This window comes from Tupaia chinensis, unplaced genomic scaffold, assembly GCF_000334495.1.
Source record: "Tupaia chinensis unplaced genomic scaffold, TupChi_1.0 Scaffold000320_1, whole genome shotgun sequence".
In the NCBI taxonomy this organism is placed as follows: Eukaryota; Metazoa; Chordata; class Mammalia; order Scandentia; family Tupaiidae; genus Tupaia; species Tupaia belangeri.
This window is the reverse complement of record NW_006159813.1, coordinates 4,235,115-4,254,042: the sequence shown is the minus strand read 5'-3', so window position 1 is coordinate 4,254,042 and position 18,928 is coordinate 4,235,115. Positions and strand designations below refer to the sequence as shown.

At 38.5% G+C, this 18,928-nt stretch overlaps 1 protein-coding gene across 1 annotated transcript in view; it reads right to left on the bottom strand.

The window, feature by feature from the left end:
* TAOK3 (TAO kinase 3) overlaps nt 1–18,928 on the bottom strand; it is a 220,125-nt gene that overhangs the window by 95,313 nt on the left and 105,884 nt on the right. The window contains exons 3-5 of the mRNA XM_006151557.3: nt 18,394–18,606; nt 4,761–4,832; nt 4,289–4,390 (exon numbers count right to left, since the gene is read on the bottom strand). Coding sequence (XP_006151619.1) covers nt 4,289–4,390; nt 4,761–4,832; nt 18,394–18,513 — 294 coding nt within the window. The 5' untranslated portion in view covers nt 18,514–18,606. The remainder of the gene's footprint in view (nt 1–4,288; nt 4,391–4,760; nt 4,833–18,393; nt 18,607–18,928) is intronic.

Below are 18,928 nucleotides of genomic sequence, written 5' to 3'. Positions count from 1 at the left end.
TTTCCTTCTGTGTGTCTGTCTTTCTCTGGTCAAATTAAAATAAATGAATGAATAAATAAAATTAAATAAATAATTCTAAAAAAACTCTACTGCTATTTATTTGAGTTGCAACATTGGGAGGCTTTCTAAAATCAAAAATGAGAAAACTCTTCTCATCATATAAACTTTTTAGGTGTCCCAGACTACCGATTTCTAGCCAGGGTCAAAATTTGAGTGTTCAGCGGCCAGTCTCCACACAGACACATATAAGCACGCCACTCTTACAAATTATTATTTTGTTATTCTAAAAGATAGCACAGACTCATTACGAAATATAAATTTTTTATAATCACCCAGATATAACCAAATTAACATACTGGCTCCTTTCATTTTTAAAAAACTGAAAACATACTTATACATTATGTACCTTGCAACACTGAAATAATTTAGAATATAAGAAATAAGTTGTTTTTTTTTTTTTTTTTTTTTTTTTTTTTTGCTATAGGGCGTGTGCGCTCACCAGAAAGAGAGAGACAGAGATAGAAAGCAAGAAATCACCCCCCCACGGGGGGGATGGCCACGCCGCAATCCCTTCTCCATTCTCCTCTCAGGATGTTGAGCACGCACACACATGCGCCTAGCGTGAGTTTAAGCCACCAGGTCTGGGACTCGAACCATGGTCGGCTACATGGGAGTTCAGTGACATAGCCATTACGCCAACTGCTGGTCCCAGAAATAAGTTTAAAGTGTAGAAACTTTACTTTAATTTTATATGTTACATATAATTTATATATAACATAATTATAGAATATCTATATATCATGATATTAAATATAAGCATGTAACATTTATATTAAATAGAATATAGTTATAATATATTGGGTCATAATTAATATAATAGATAATATTAAATATAACTATAGTATATATTATAAATTATACCTTATAGTTTTATAGTTATATACCTTGCATTATTGGAATAATTTAGAACAATATTAAAAGTGAAAAGCTTAGAAACTTTATTATAATTTTCTACTTGGCATTAAAAACAAAGATTTAGAAACATTTACTTCTTATTGTGAAATAAAAGATTCCACATAAACATAATAAACATTAGCCTTTTATGTGCCCTACTTTCTTCTTTAATCAATTTCGATGAAAACGTATCTATAGTGCGTGTGTGCTTGCCAGAGAGACAGAGAAAGACAGACAGAAAGTGAGAAATCACCCCCAGAGGGGATGGCCATGCTGCAATCCTGTCTTCATTCTCCTCTGAGGATTGTGAGCATACATGCATATGAACCCTGTGTAGGTTTTAAGCCCACTGGGTCTGGGACTTGAACTATGGTCGACTACTTGTGAGTCCAGTGACATAACCATTATGCCACCTGTTCGTCCTAATTTTCTAATTTTTTAAATTGAGTGACTATGTATATATATGCTATATAACATATAGCATATGCTTAAACTGAGTGTACAGAATATAAATATGGACCTTTAAAACTAAGTGAAATGAATGTTTATAGCTGTGTTCACATTTTTAAATTACATATCAATAAAACTCAGCATTTTCATGGCAGATATTCTTCTGTTACTTCATAACACACAGGCACCTGAGCAGGTTGTTTGTGCCTGACACTAACCTTCTACCTGCTCTGCCTTCAAATTATTAGGGCTGCCTTCCTGCTACCCAGACTTCTTCAATAAGGTTAAATTATGCTTGTGCCTATTTGAATGCGTGTCTCTAGCAGCTTTGTTCCTAAGAGTTCCTTCTAATTAGTCTATTGAATCAATTGTAGATAGAAACTAGGTAGCCACTGGTTATTAGCACTCTATGTAATCTAGAGTAAACAGGCTTCAGATAAAAGCTCTGAGGATTTTTCTGAAGGCTTGAAACACCTGAGATTTAGTGCTTGGATTCTTTAACATTTATTCAGCCTGTTCAAAATCCCTTTTTTGACTCCTTCAAGACAGCTGAGATTGCCAGAGAATTGATTTCTAGATAATGAGATGCTCCTGTGATTAGTTTCTTCTGTTTAGAATAGAAGCAATAGCTCTAGATTTTTATTTTTTACGAGAGATTTTTGGTATAGGGTGTGTGCGCTCGCCAGAAACAGGGAGAGACAGAGAGAAAGAAAGCGAGAAATCACCCCCCAGGGGGGATGGCCACGCCAAAATCCCTTCTCCATTCTCCTCTCGGGATCTTGGGCATGCATGCACACGCACCCAATGTGAGCTTCAAGTCGCTGGGTCCAGGACTAGAACCGTGGTTAACTACGTGGAAGTCCAGCGACGTAACCATTATGCCATCTGCTGGTCCCAAGCTCTAGATACCTTAAGAGTTGTTTGAACAGAAATGTTTAAGTATACTCCTTGATAATCTGTTTGGGAACAAAAATTTCATTCCCTCATTCGTGACCACGTATAGGAGAGAACTTAGTACATTCAATAAATGATAGTTAAATTGGGCACTGCACATTGGAATGTGCAATCTGATGAAGTATAACACTTTCATGTGCTAAATGGTGCCTAATGTGCCAAACTAAAAACAAAAACACAGTCATGTAAAAATATACTAAAAAGAAAGGGACAAAAGACTTTCACTTTAATCATAGAGTAGGCCTCATTTGGTAAAAATTACACAGTGATGATAATACCAAGCACAATTCCAAATTTGGGGGGAATTGGACTGGGAGATGAGAAATAACAAAAATAAAAATTCTACAATCATAATAAAAGGTTCTGCTTTTTACAAATAAATCATTATAAAATAATATTGGAATTTACAATAGGCTAGAAATCAGGTTTAACCTATGGAATATATACCATGTGACACAGTGAAGTACAGTTGACTCATGAACTACCTAGGGGTAGGGACATCAAAGCCTTCCCCCCATGCTGTCAAAAATCTAAGTGTAATTTCTGACTCCCCCAAAATGTAACTACTAATAGTCTCCTGATAACCAGAGGTTTACCAAAAATATAGTCGATTAGCATATATTTTGTATGTTACACACAATATATACTGTATTCTTACAATAAAATAAGCCAGGAAAAAAGAACAAGTTATTAAGAAGATGAGGGGGCGGGCACAAGGTGGCACAGCTGTAAAATGAGACTCTGTGAGGCTGACCCACATGGTTCTGAATTTGTGTTCAGAGACCTCAATGAGTGTGCTCTGCCCATATGTGAGGATGATCCAGGGCTGGCTAAAGCTGGGGGTGAATTGTAGCATCCAGAAACTGCTAGGGGTTCGGGGAATGGGTGGGGGGTCAGCAGGGGTGACGGTTAAGGTGCTGAACTCCCACATGGCCAAGGGCAGTTTGGGCCCCAGACCTGGCAGCTTGCTTTCTCACTTCCTCTCTCTCTGGTTAGTACAAATTAAAAAATTATAATAATAAATAAAAATGAATTAAAAATTATTAAAAAAAAAAACAAAACTGCTGGAGACCTTGCTGTTTCTCTCTTTCTCATGGAAGAAATTGTGGACAGAAGTCTGACTACTTTTCCTATTTTTCCAAAATCTTTTCAAAAGGGGACTGGGGAAGTCATGCCCACAAACATTAACAGACCATTTTTTTTCTGTTAATAGGATTCTTCCTACCTACTGTTCCTGGCATAGTATCTTTGAGATGTATATTTCAGCCATTACAGTATGCTCTTGTGCTTATCTCTTCCCAAGACACAGAACTTCTCTTTTCCTTGAGATGTAGATTAAGCCTTTCTTTAACTAAGACACAGATCTTCCCTTCCAATCACCAACCTAAGAATTGTGGAACCCACCTATAACCTACAAGCCCTGCTCCCCTACATGTCCCGCCTTTTTGGGCCAGACCAATGGAAAACCTTTTCACTAAATGTTGTCTGTCAATCTCAAAAACAAATAAAAGGAACCTCTGTACATGATCACCCTGAGAAAGGCATGTATGCCTCTTCTCCAGGCCTAGGTCACTCACAGTTGGCTTGGAAATAAACCACATTAATTATTAATTATTAATTTTACAGTTGGTTATTTTTTTCCGTCAACAAAATAGTTTAAACTTAAAAAAAAATCATGAAGAGAAAATACAATTATAGTACTGTACTATATTTCCCAATATATTTATTGAAAAGAAAATTCACACAGAAGACCTATGCAGCACAAACACGTGCTGTTGAAGGATCAACTGTATTACCACATGTTAAATACTAATGACAAAAGTCAAATGGGATAGAAATGACACTGATAATTTTATAAATCAAATGGATAAAAGAAGATTTTTTAAAAATGTGTAATAGATAAAAAGATAACAAAGGTCCTTTGACTTACCCAAGCTGTATGCTCTTTCAAATAACAACCTTTGTACTCAATGGTATTAGGATGCTTCAACTGTCGTAAAAATTTAACCTCCTTAAGAATATCTTGCCATTTCTATTGAAATCAAAAAGAAAATATTTTAATTTTTAAAATGATGTACTTTATTATCAATTGTGTATCAATATATAATTTCTAAGTTATTCCATAGGGACATAAAATAAATGTTTAGTAAAGGAATAAACAATTTAAAACGTGTTATTTCTTCAGTTTGAATTACGTATAAATATAAATCTGTCACCAAATATGTTATAATAAACACACCCATGTTCTATTCTGCAAAACAGTTGATTGACCTAAGATATTAGGAATTTTTATCACATGTTCCACAAGAAGAAAAAACACTGTGACAAATGTTTAAAGAATGTTGCAAATGTCATACTAATTGGTTTCTGTCAGTTTATGTATACTAACGGTCTTATCTTACCTCATGTGTCTGCTTTCCACTGTAGGACATTTTCTTAACTGCCACCACCTCATTGGTGTGCGCATTTGTGGCCTGTGTTAGGAGAGTAGAATAAAAATAAAAATAATTAATGATATTTCAGCCAGTTTAACTTAATATTTGACTAGCAACTTTATTTTTTTTTAAAGTACTCCCAAGGGGGCATAAGCATGCCATAGTCCCTTCTCCTCCCTACTTCTCTGAGGATTTGGGGTACCCATGCACATGATTTGACATATTCCTCAAGCTGCTGGCCCATGACTGAAGCTGCAGCAGGCCGTGTGGGATCCAGCCGCCCCAACCACCACGCCACTGGCTAACCCTAACTAGAGACTTTTTCTTTTTTCCCCTAAGAATTATTTATTTGGGACCACCAGAAGATGGTATAGCAGTTACATCACTGGACTCCCACATGGCTAATCAGTTTGAGTCCCAGACCTGGCAGCATGAAACTCATGCTGAACGCATGTGCGTGTGTGCTCAAAACCCGGCAAGGAGAATGGAGAAGAAAGGATTGCAGTGTGGTCATTCTTTCTTTTTTTTTATAGAGTTCCAGTGCTCCCTTGCTGGACTCAGCATATTATCTAAAATCCACCTAAAGCAAATAATCTGTTTCTGTTCTTCTGAATATAATTGCCTTTTTTTTTTTTTCCTATAAGGGTGCTTATTTGTCAGAGAGGGAGAATGAGAAGGAAAGTGAGAAAGTACCCACCAGGGGGATAGCCATGCCACAATCCTTTCTTTTCTTTTCTTTTTTCCTTTTTGTTTTTAAAAAAGTTTTTGCTATAGGGTGCATGTAGTCACCAGAGAGAGGGAGAGAGAGACAGAGGAGAAAGAGAGAGAGAGAGAGAAATGGAAAGTGAGAAATCACCCCTCCCGGGGGGATGGCCACACTACAATCCCTTCTCCTCCAGTCTCCTCTCAAGATTTTGGGCATGCGTGCATATGTACCTAGCATGATCTCCAGCTACCAGTTCTGAGATTTGAACTGCACGGCCAGTAGCCATTACGCTAACTGCTGGTCCCGTCATTCTTCCTGAAAGGTGACTTCTCACTTTTCCTCTTACTGTGTCTGTTTCTTTCCAGCAAGCACACATACCCTCAGGTAAAAATCTCTAAAAAATTATTTAATTTTATTTATCATTATTATTATATACATATTTTTTTGAGAAAAATATTTTTGTTATAGGGCACATGTGCTTACTGGAGAGGCAGACAGAGAGATAGAAAGCAAGAAATCATCCTTCAGGAGGATGTCTACACTGTAATCCCTTCTTCTCCATTCTCTTCCCGGGATCTTTGGCATGCATGCACATGTGCCCAGCATGATTTTGAAGCCACCAGGTCTGGGACTTGAACAGCAGCAGTCATGTGGAAGTCCCGTGATGTAACCACTATTCCATCTGCTGATTCCATATTTTTTAGGTTTCCTACGGGGCACACTCACTTACCAGAGAGCAAGACAGAAAGAGGGAAAGTGAGAAAGCATGCCTCGGGGACAGAAATTGGCGTAATAGCTATGTCGCTGGACTCCCATGTAGTCAACTGCGGTTTGAGTCCTGGACCCAGTGGCTTAAACTCATGTCAAATGCATGTGTGTGTGTGTGTGTGTGTGTGTGTGTGTGCTCAAGATCCCTAGAGGATGGGACCAGCAGTTAGCGTAATGGCTATGTCGCTGGACTCCCATGTAGCCTACTGCGGTTTGAGTCTCAGACCCGGTGGCTTAAACTCATGCCGGGTGTGTGTGTGTGCGTGCCCAAGATCCTGAGAGGAGAATGGAGGAGAAGGGACTGCAGCGTGGCCACCCCCCCGGGGGAGGTGATTTCTTGTTTTCTATCTCTCTGTCTCTCTTGATCTTTCTGGCGAGCACACACGCCCTATAGGAAAAAACCTCTTCAAAAAAAAAAAAAAAAGCTCCTTAGAGGAGAATGGAGGAGAAAGGACTGTGGTATGGCCATCTCCCCTGGGGGGTGATTTCTTGCTTTCTGTCTCTCTGTTTCTCTCTGTCTTCCTGGCAAGCACACGTGCCCTATAGCAAAAACCTCTCCAAAAATAAATAAATAAATAAATAAATAAATAAATAAAGTTAAATAGATAATTCTTTAAAAGCAAACAAAAAAAAATAACCAAGCTGTATGGTATGACCCTATTTGTTTATTTATGTTTTAGTTTGCTATTGGGCACATGTGTTAGCCAGAGACAGAGAAGGAAGGTGAAACATTACCCCCCAGGGGGATGGCCATGCCTTAATCTTTTCTCCTCCATTCCCCTCTTGGGATTTTAGACACACATGCACATGCACCTGACATGGATTTCAAGCCGCTGTGTCTGAGATTCAAACTGCATAGTCAGCAATGTGGCATCCAGCTGTCTTAACCTCCATGCCACCTGCTGACCCATATTATCCTATTTTTTGCAAAATATCAATAGTAATAATGTGACTATATGTGTAGAGAAGATTATACCAGAATATATATCAATAATTTCTGGACCAATAAGTGCTATCCAATAGATTTTCTTACAATGACAGAAATGTTCTATCAACATTGTCCGATATAGTAACATGCAAAATGTAGCTAGTGTGACTGAGAGAATGAATTTTAAATTTTATTCAGTTTTAATTAATTTAAAAGTAAATAGTAGGTCTAGCAGGTGGCATACTGGTTAAGGTGCTGGCCTTCCACATAGCCAACCACTGTTTGAGTCCTGATCTAGGCGACATGACAATCACACAGGGTATGTGTATGTGTGTCTCCAAAATCCCAGGAGTAGAATAGAGGAGAAAATACTGTGGCATGACCATCCCTCCTGGAGGTGACTTCTCACTTTCCTTCTCACTGTCTGTCTCTATCTACCTACCTATCTCTCTAGTGTGTGCACATACTCTATGGCAAAAGCCTTAAAAAAAACCCAAATTGTTACTGTATTTCTTATAGTTTTATTTTATTTTTAATTGATAAGAAATAATTGTAAATATTTATGTGTATTTAGCAGTGAGAAACTGTAATATTATTCCTTAAAGGGACTTTTCACTTTTGGAATTATGTTTTTTTTTTTTTTAATATTTATTTACCGGGACCAGCAGCTAGCATAATGGCTATGTTCCTGGACTCCCATGTAGTTGACCGCAGTTCAAGTCCTGGACCTGGTGGCTGAAACTCACGCCAGGCGTGTGTGTGTGTGTGCCCAAGATCCCAAGAAGAGAATGAAGGAGAAGGGACTGTGGTATGGCCATCCCCCCTGGGGGGTGATTTCTCACTTTCTGTCTCTCTGTCTCTCTGTGTCCTTTTTGTGAGCGCACGTACCCTATAGCAAAAACCTCTCCAATAAAAGAAAAAAAAAAGACTAAAAGTTGTTCATTGAATTCCATTTGTTGTTGTTATTATTATTATTATTCTTAATTTGACTGGAGAGAGACAGAGAGACAGAGAAAGAGAGAGAGAGAGAGACAGACAGAGAGAGAGAGAGAGAGAAAGGGAAAGCGAGAAAGCAAGCCACCACATCCAGGACTCGAACCACGGTTGACAATGTGGGAATCCAGCACCTTTAATCACCACACCACCTGCTGGCCCCTAGGATTACTTTTATTTTATAATAAGAATGTATGACATATATACATACACACATTTATGTATCTATTTCCGTGTGCATTTTTTCATCTGAAAGGTCTTATTTGATAATTATCTCTTCTTGACTTCTCCGTACTCCTCCAAATTTAACAATTCATTTGAGTGCACCCATGAAAACCATCAATAGCTCAACTAGTACTCTTTTCCTTTCAATTTATTTGAAATTTAAAACCAGTTTTCTTGAAATTTTTAGAAAAATAAATACAAGAAACTAAAAGAGTCTCTCTGCATTTGTGCTATACTCTTAGTAGAATTAAGCTATGTAGGTTCAATGACATTATTATTATTGTGAACCAATAAAGCAATAGCAGTATTTCTGAAGTAAATGATTGGAATTTTCTCAGTGATCAAAATAGATGACCAATTTTAGAGAAAAACATATAACCATTTTCTTAAATACAACTAATTTTGGGGTTGGCAGGTGGCGTGTTGGTTAAAGGCGTTGGGGACTGTAGTTTGAGTCCCAGACCTGGCGGCTTGCTTTCTCACTTTCTCTCTCTCTCTCTCTCTCCTCTCTCCTCTCTCCCTCTCCTTCTGTCCCTCTCTGGTCAAATTGAATGAACAAATAAAAAATAAATAAATAAAAGTTAAATAAAATAATCATTTAAAAAAATACAGCTAACTTTAAAAGCTCTTGAGATACAATGGCTTATGATTTTAAAAAAGATTAATTCAAATAATAAACAATTTATATTATAAGAATTCAACTCTAGCTTCTTACTGAGTGCCAAAATGCAGAGAAATTGTATACACTAAAAATAATTATTTTTACAAGCACTGAGGGAAAAGAACCCATTACAAATAAATAAGGAATCCACTAGTTATAGTTTTCAAATCTGCAGGACTCCACAAAATCATTTTTTAGAAATTTTATTGATTTAAAAGTTACAAACTGAGTTCTTTTCAAAATGAAAATTGTAGGGCCAGCAGGTGGCGTGGTAGTTAAGGGTGCTGGATTCCCACATGGCCAACCAAGGTCCAAGTCCCAGGCCCAGTGGCTTGCTTTCTCACTTTCTCTTGCTCTCTTGCTCTGGTTAAATTAAAATATTAATAATAACAAACAAAGTTAAATGAAAAAGAAAAAAAATAGATTGAAAATGAAAAGCCTTTGCATGGTACTGGCTTTTACATGTTAACACCAAGATTGTGCTTACATGATAGCAAAAAACGCTGATGTAAACTCAGTATTACAATAAAGATTGAAAGAACTATATCTGAAAAGTGGTTATTTTCAGCATAAATCTATATACTATGCAGCTGAAGGAGCCTGGGACAGATTCAGGAAATACTCAACAATGAGAAATTTTAACTTCAAGTGGGATATTTAAAAATCAAACTCTTAACCTCTATAAAAAGAAGAGAAAAAGCTCACATTGCCAGACAGACTGAGAGAGACAGACAGAGAGAGAGAGAGAGAGAAAGGGAAAGCGAGAAAGCAAGCCACCACATCCAGGACTCGAACCACGGTTGACAATGTGGGAATCCAGCACCTTTAATCACCACACCACCTGCTGGCCCCTAGGATTACTTTTATTTTATAATAAGAATGTATGACATATATACATACACACATTTATGTATCTATTTCCGTGTGCATTTTTTCATCTGAAAGGTCTTATTTGATAATTATCTCTTCTTGACTTCTCCGTACTCCTCCAAATTTAACAATTCATTTGAGTGCACCCATGAAAACCATCAATAGCTCAACTAGTACTCTTTTCCTTTCAATTTATTTGAAATTTAAAACCAGTTTTCTTGAAATTTTTAGAAAAATAAATACAAGAAACTAAAAGAGTCTCTCTGCATTTGTGCTATACTCTTAGTAGAATTAAGCTATGTAGGTTCAATGACATTATTATTATTGTGAACCAATAAAGCAATAGCAGTATTTCTGAAGTAAATGATTGGAATTTTCTCAGTGATCAAAATAGATGACCAATTTTAGAGAAAAACATATAACCATTTTCTTAAATACAACTAATTTTGGGGTTGGCAGGTGGCGTGTTGGTTAAAGGCGTTGGGGACTGTAGTTTGAGTCCCAGACCTGGCGGCTTGCTTTCTCACTTTCTCTCTCTCTCTCTCTCTCCTCTCTCCTCTCTCCCTCTCCTTCTGTCCCTCTCTGGTCAAATTGAATGAACAAATAAAAAATAAATAAATAAAAGTTAAATAAAATAATCATTTAAAAAAATACAGCTAACTTTAAAAGCTCTTGAGATACAATGGCTTATGATTTTAAAAAAGATTAATTCAAATAATAAACAATTTATATTATAAGAATTCAACTCTAGCTTCTTACTGAGTGCCAAAATGCAGAGAAATTGTATACACTAAAAATAATTATTTTTACAAGCACTGAGGGAAAAGAACCCATTACAAATAAATAAGGAATCCACTAGTTATAGTTTTCAAATCTGCAGGACTCCACAAAATCATTTTTTAGAAATTTTATTGATTTAAAAGTTACAAACTGAGTTCTTTTCAAAATGAAAATTGTAGGGCCAGCAGGTGGCGTGGTAGTTAAGGGTGCTGGATTCCCACATGGCCAACCAAGGTCCAAGTCCCAGGCCCAGTGGCTTGCTTTCTCACTTTCTCTTGCTCTCTTGCTCTGGTTAAATTAAAATATTAATAATAACAAACAAAGTTAAATGAAAAAGAAAAAAAATAGATTGAAAATGAAAAGCCTTTGCATGGTACTGGCTTTTACATGTTAACACCAAGATTGTGCTTACATGATAGCAAAAAACGCTGATGTAAACTCAGTATTACAATAAAGATTGAAAGAACTATATCTGAAAAGTGGTTATTTTCAGCATAAATCTATATACTATGCAGCTGAAGGAGCCTGGGACAGATTCAGGAAATACTCAACAATGAGAAATTTTAACTTCAAGTGGGATATTTAAAAATCAAACTCTTAACCTCTATAAAAAGAAGAGAAAAAGCTCACAGAAATGGAATCAGAGAGTATTATTATCTAATTGCTTATTAAGGTTATTTTTATTCAGTGCTATTTGGAACTAGAGACATGAAAAAGAATCACCCTAAAATAAAAATATATTTCTCACGTTTCCAGGACAATCACTAATTAGAACTCCATGCAACCACTTGCTTATACAATCTACTGGACTCCCACATGGCCGACCACAGTTTGAGTCCATGCTGAATATTCTATAGACATATGAACTTTTAAAAATATTTCTTTACTGAGAGAGAGACAGAGAGAGAGGGGAGAGAGGGGAAAGAGGGGAGAGAGGGGGGAGAGGGGAGAGAGTGAGAGAGCAAGAGAGAGAGAGAGAGAGAGAAAGAGAGAGAGAGAGAGAGAGAGAGAAAGAGAAAGAGAAAGAGAAAGAGAAAGAGAAAGAGAAAGAGAAAGAGAAAGAGAAAGAGAAAGAGAAAGAGAAAGAGAAAGAGAAAGAGAAAGAGAAAGAGAAAGAGAAAGAGAAAGAGAAAGAGAAAGAGAAAGAGAAAGAGAAAGAGAAAGAGAAAGAGAAAGAGAAAGAGAAAGAGAAAGAGAAAGAGAAAGAGAAAGAGATGGCCACACAATAGAGTTTTGGTGCTGTGTTCCACCCCTAGCCTTAGCCAGCCCTAGATCACAGGCATGTGTATGTCTGGCATACTCAAGGAGGTCTCTGGATACAAACCTGGAACCCTGTGGCCCCAACATATAGAGTTTTCAGAGCAAATTACAGTGAATTTAAGAAAGACACAGTAGTGTTTTTAGTGCAGAAAAAGGAAGCTATCAATTGGATCTCAGCTTTTTCACTGCTCTGAGCTATTTTTATGAGTGATTACAACCTTTATCATTAAAAAAAAATTTTGTTTAAGTGTTTGGATTAGGGAGCATGCACTGTCCAGAGAAACAGAAAGAGACAGTGAGAGGGAAAATGAGAAATCACCCACAAGGAGGATAGCCACACTGCAATCCCTTCTCTTCCATTCTCCTCTCAGGATTTTGGGCACACAAGCATACATGCCCAGCAAGATTTTCTTTTCTTTTATGTTTATTTTTCTTTTTAAGCTTGCTATAAGGCACATAGGCTCACTGGAGAGAGACAGAGAGAAAGAGAGAGACAGAAAATGATAAAGCACTCCCCTTCCAAGGGAAGATGGCCATGCCACAACCTCTTCTTATCTATTCTCCTCTCAGGACTTTGGGCATACACGCACACACCCAGTGTGATTTGTCTTGGACTCGAACCAAGGTCAGCCATGTGGGAGTCGAGTGTCTTAACCTCTATGCCACCTGCTGGCCCTTATCATTTTTAATTAATTAATTTATTTATTTTTAATTTAGATAAGATGTCACAGTGTCAGAATCCTCTTGCTTCAGCATTCTAGCTGGGACTGCAAGTGTGTGCCACAATGCCCTTGCTCTTTTTCAGACAGGTTCTTGCATTGTCACCCAGGTCAGCCTTAAGCTTGTGATCCTCCTGCCTCAGCCTCCCTAGCTGCTGGAATTACAGGTTCAAGCTACCTGCTTGGCCTCTTGGTTGGACCAAACTTTGAATTTGAGTCTCCCAAGTGTTCTCTGGACCACAGCATCTTGGCAGAGTGCTCCACTGTGGTTGGTTTCAATTTTGTTCTTGAAACTTACATTCATGCTTAGTACTCCAAGAGTCTTAATGAGCTTAATAACTGTATGATCATTGATTCAAAAAAATATTTATTGACAACTTACTATGTGTTTATATTTTCTTAACCATTCTATAGCTATAACTTTTTACTAGTTTATAGAAACATATTTATAAAAAAAAAACACAAGCTTTTCTCTTTGTCCTACTTAATATGACTCAATTAAAACAAAAAGGCAATTATACTGGGGTTAGCAGGTGGCATGGAGGTTAAAGCACTAGATCCCATTTGACTGACTATGTGATCCAAGTCCTGAACCAGGCAGCTTGAAAATCACACCAGGCATGTGTGTATGCATGCCCAAAATTCTCAGAGAAGACTGGAAGAGAAGGGATTGGGAACCAGCAGTTAGCGTAAGGGCTATGTCGCTGGACTCCCACGTAGTCGACCGCGGTTCACGTCCCGGACCCGGTGGCTTAAAACTCACACCAGGCGCGTGTGCGTGTGTGCCCAAGATCCCGAGAGGAGAATGGAGGAGAAGGGATTGGGGCGTGACCATCCCCCCTGGGGGGTGATTTCTCCCTTTCTGTCTCTCTGTCTCTCTCTGTCTGTCGGGCGAGCGCACGCGACCTATAGCGAAAACCTCTCCAAAAAAAAAAAAAAAGGAAAAGAAAAGAAAAGAAAGGATTGTGGCATGGCTATCCCCCTGGTGGGTACTTTCTCACTTTCCTTCTCATTCTCCCTCTCTGACAAATAAGCACCCTTATAGAAAAAAAAAAAAAAGCAATTATATTCAGAAGAACAGAAACAGATTATTTGCTTTAGGTGGATTATAGATAATATGCTGAGTCCAGCAAGGGAGCACTGGAACTCTATAAACTTTAAAGTTGTGTTTAAGTGAATACAGAAATGAACATGCTTAGCCCTTTTTTATTTTCCTTGAATACAGAGTATATTACAATATCATTTGTAAATGTTGCTGATTTCTGAATTACCTATGTATACTGAAACAGAGACATTTCAGCAAATGAGTAATTTCTATTTTCTCTTAATAGAACATATACTCTAAGCTGATTGATTCCACAAGCACTGTGCCAGCTTGCAATATTCATGTTGAGCTTATCCCTGGCATGGTTCTGTACAAAAACTGTAAACTATATAAAGAGTCTAACAAAATTACAGTGTTTAGGAATAAACACACTGGTTGCAACCTAGCCTTTAGGGTTTGTTAGCATGACTATGACTCGTGAAAAATACTAATTAGTTATACTCTTAGAAATTCCCTGAGTTTTATATTATTCATTCACTCAACAAAACTTATTAGGTATCCACAGCTTGTCAAGTATTGGGCTAAGTGCAGGGTTAGCATTATGAGTAACATCCCCAGTATCTAGATCTCCTCTGGTGGTATAGACAGACAATAATGAAAGTAAAACAAAAATAAACAAATGTAAAGTTGCAACTGTGACATGTGCTGTAAAGAAGGGTATTGTTATTTTAACAGTAGTTAAGAAGGTGAAATGAATGGGGAAAGCATTCCAGAGAGAACAGTTTATACAAGATCCCATGAAGGATGATCAAAGCAATCAAAGGGGAGGGAGGTGGCAGGTGGCATGGTGGTTAAGGGTGCTGGACTCCCACATGGCCAACCACAGTTTAAGTCCTGGACCTGATGGCTTACTTTCTCTCTCTCTCTCTCTCTCTGTTCCTCTCTGGTTAAATTTTAAAAAATTAATAAAGCTAAATAAAAAATAATTCTTTAAACAAAAAGCAATCAAAGAGGGGCGATACAGTGGTCCAGTGGTAACACAATACTGACCCACATGGGTTCATGTCTAGAGACTTCCCTGAGTATGTCAGGCATGAGTGTGCAGAGGGCTGGCTGAAGCTGGTGGATTGTGGCATAAAGATCCTGTTGAGGGTGTGTGTCTTTTCTTTTTCTCCCTGTTTCTCTTACTTGCAGGAGAAAGAAAGATCAAAAAAGAAAGAAAGAGAAAGAGGGACCAGCAGTTAGTGTAATGGCTACGTTGCTGGACTCCCATGTAGTTGATCACAGTTCGAGTGCCAGATCCGGTGGCTTAAACTCAAGCCAGGCGCATGTGTGTGCCCAAGATCCCAGGAGAAGAATGGAGGAGAAGGGATTGTGGCATGGCCATCCCCCCTGGGGGGTGATTTCACGCTTTCTGTCTCTGTCTCTCTCTGTCTGGTGAGTGCACACACTCTATAGCAAAAACCTGTCAAAAAAAAAAAAGGAAAGAAAAGAAAGAAAGAAGCAAGCAAGCAATTAGAACTACAGCAATGAGAACGAGAGGGAATTCATGGGACCAGCAGTTAGCATAATGGCTATGTCACTGGACTGCCATGTAGTCAATCACGGTTCGTGTCCCGGACCTGGTGGTTTAAAACTCCCACTGGGCACGTATGCGTACGTGCCCAAGACCCCGAGAGGAGAATGGAGGAGAAGGGATTGCAGCATGGCCATCCCCTCTGGGGGGTGATTTCTCACTTTCTGTCTCTGTCTTTCTGGCGAGCGCGCACACCCTATAGCAAAAACCTGTCAAAAAAAAAAGAAAAGAAAAGAAAAGAAAGAAGCAAGTAAGCAATTAGACCTATAGTAATGAGAACAAGAGGGAATACATGGGACCAGCAGTTAGCATAACAGCTATGTTGCTGGACTCCCATGTAGTTGACCACAGTTCGAGTCCCGGACCCGATGGCTTAACACTCATGCCGGGCGTGTGTGGGTGCGTGCCCAAAACCCCAAGAGGAGAATGGAGGAGAAGGGATTGCAGTGTGGCCATCCCCTCTGGGGGGTGATTTCTTGCTTTCTGTCTCTTTGTCTCTCTCTGTCTTTCTGGGGAATGCACACATCCTATAGCAAAAATCTCTCCCCTGCTACCCCCCCTCCCCCCCAAAAAAAAGAACGAGAGGGAATAAAGTACAGGTATAGGCAGGACCTTGCCATAGAGGACCTTGCAGGCTAGCCACAGTAAGGATTCCGCTCTTAGAGCCCCAAAGGCTGGATGGTGGTGTGATCAGATTGCTCACTGAATTGTGCACAATAGGCTGGAAAGAGACCAAAGTGGGCTATTACAGTTGTCTAAGTTAGAGAGGTTAAGAGACTTCCTGGTCATAATGGCATAAGTAGTAAAAGGAAGAATTTTTTAGAGTGAGGGAGGAACAACATGTATAAATATTGCTGTGGTCAGTGTGAAAATTTATTTCTAGGGCACTACTTACATGATGACTATAGATAGAAGGTTAAAGCTTTTTCTAATTTTTACATTAAACAGTTAATTCCTGTTTAATCTGTTTTTTAGTAGCTTAAGGGTTCATAAATGGACCTGTCTTACCCATTTTTCATACAAGCAATACAGAGTTAGCGATTACATTTCAATATTAATGGCTCCAGGGACCTTTATAATTTCTCTAGTCTATCAATAGCAACATATATTTAGTTCCTACTGTAAACAGGACATTCAATATTAATGGCTTCGGGGACCTTTATCATTTCTCTAGACTATCAATAGGAACACATATTTAGTTCCTACTGTAAACAGGACATTGTACTACCCTTTTTTTTTTTTTTTGAGAGGTTTTTGCTATAGGGTGCATGCACTCACCAGACAGAGAGAGACAGAGAGACAGAAAGCGAGAAATGACCCCTCAGGGGGGATGGCCACACTGCAATCCCTTCTCCATTCTCTTCTTGGGATCTTGGGCATGCACGCACACGCGCCCGGCGTGAGTTTAAGCCACTGGATCTGGGACTCGAACTGTGGTCAACTACATGGGAGTCCAGTGACATAGCCATTACACCAACTGCTGATCGTGTTATCTATTCTAGTTGAAAAGAAATGTTAGAAATAATCTTGATCAGGCCAGTTGGTGGCATGGTGGTTAAGGCAGTTGGATTCTACCTGGCCAACTGTATGGTTCAAGTTCTGAATCCAGAGGCTTGAAAAACATGCCAGGCACCTGTGGATGCATGCCCCAAAAATCCAAAAAAGGAAGGAGAAATGCTGAAGAAGCGACTGTGTGCAGCATGACCATCCTCCATAGGAGGGTGTTTTCTCACTTCCCCTTTTCTCCCTATGTCTGTATTTCACATGCATCTTTTGGCAAGTTTAAAAGAAAAAAAAGGAAAGAAATAGTCCTTATCTTCAAAAGGCATACACTCTCACTAAATAGAACTTAGTCAAGAAAACAAACAAATCACTAGGTCTTCTGCAGCCTACTACAAGGTAGGTCTTTATTTGCTCTTGTTAGAAATGACTTTTGGGACCAGCAGTTGGCATAATGGCTATGTTGCTGGACTCCCAATTAGTTGACTGCGGTTCAAGTCCCAGACCTGGTGGCTTAAACTCATGCCAGGCACATGTGCGTGCGTGCCCAAGATCCTGAGAGGAGAATGGAGGAGAAGGGATTGTGACATGGCCATCACCCCTGGGGGGGGGGGGGTGGAGAGTGATTTCTCGCTTTCTGTCTCTCTGTTTCTATTTGTCTTTCTGGTAAATGCACACACCCTATAGCAAAGCCTCTCCAAAAAAAAGAAATGACTTTTAGTAAGTTTCAAAGTAGCTTATCTTGGGAACCAGCAGTTAGCGTAATGGCTGTCACTGGACTCCCACATAGTCGACTGCAGTTCACATCCCAGACCCGGTGGCTTAATACCCACGCCAGGCACGTGTGCGTGCGTGCCCAAGATTCCGAGAGGAGAATGGAGGAGAAGGGATTGCAGAGTGGCCATCCCCTCTTGGGGGTGATTTCTCGCTTTCAGTTTCTCTGTCTCTCTCTGTCTGGCGAGCGCACACGCCCTATCGTAAAAAACCTCTCAAAAAACAAAAAAAAGTAGCTTACCTTCTCCTTCTAGGAAGAAGGGATGGGTATAAATAAAAATATCTATAAGTGATTATTTAATTATAACTATGATAAATATAACTAAGTACAAGCACAGGATATTGTGACATCATAATCAAAAGTCCTGGTTTAGTGGTAGAGAGTTAAACACAGCGAATATCTTGCAAAAGTAAGCTTGAGCTGATCCATATAAAAAGAACAAGAGTTAGACAGGGATGCAGATGCAGTGCAGAGAGTTTTCTAAGTGGGGAAAAAGCATATATAAAGGCCCTGAGGCACAAAGAGCTTGGCATATAGCAGCACTGCACAGGATTCATCAAGTTTGTAACTTTCCTGTATGATTTGATAGTACGGTCAGTTGATACAGATACCATTGACTACACTAAGGCCTAGAATTCTGGAACTGATTTTTCCGGCAATGATTGTAGACATTATTTAATTTGTGGAATGAAATTTAAAACCAAGTATGCTTTACAAGGAATAGCTATGTAGAGAGAAAATATACAGCTCAATTTTTATTAATCAGATCTAAATAATTCTTTTAAATTACTTACAAAGTAAACTGCTCCAAAACTGCCATGTCCGATTTCATGTAAACCAATAAAAAGTTCTTCGGGATCATCTTTGTAGAACAGATCAGCAATTTCTGGGTCTTTCAGTACCCCTTTACGCATGATGGCTGGTATGGTAAGCACTTTGCTTTTTGATATCCCAGTAAGCTTTATCTCTCATTGACAACTTATTTTTTTTTTTTTAATCTTCAGTACCTGTAGCAAAGTGAAGTTTGACATTAAATTATTTCCAGTACATTTTGTTTGGTGGCAATACACATATAAACTTATATTATAAAGCATCTTGATCTTACAATTGAATAGAAAAAAGATGAATAACTCAAATGAAAAATAGGCAAAGAATCTGAATAAACATTTCTCTAAAAAAGGTATATAAACACCATTAACAAAGAAAAAGTTGCTCAACACCATTAGTCATTAGAGAAATGAAAATTAAGACCACAATGAGATACTATTAAGTCATTGGAAAAGTCATAGCATATTTTTCTATGGGAAAATGCATCATGACTTTTCTGAT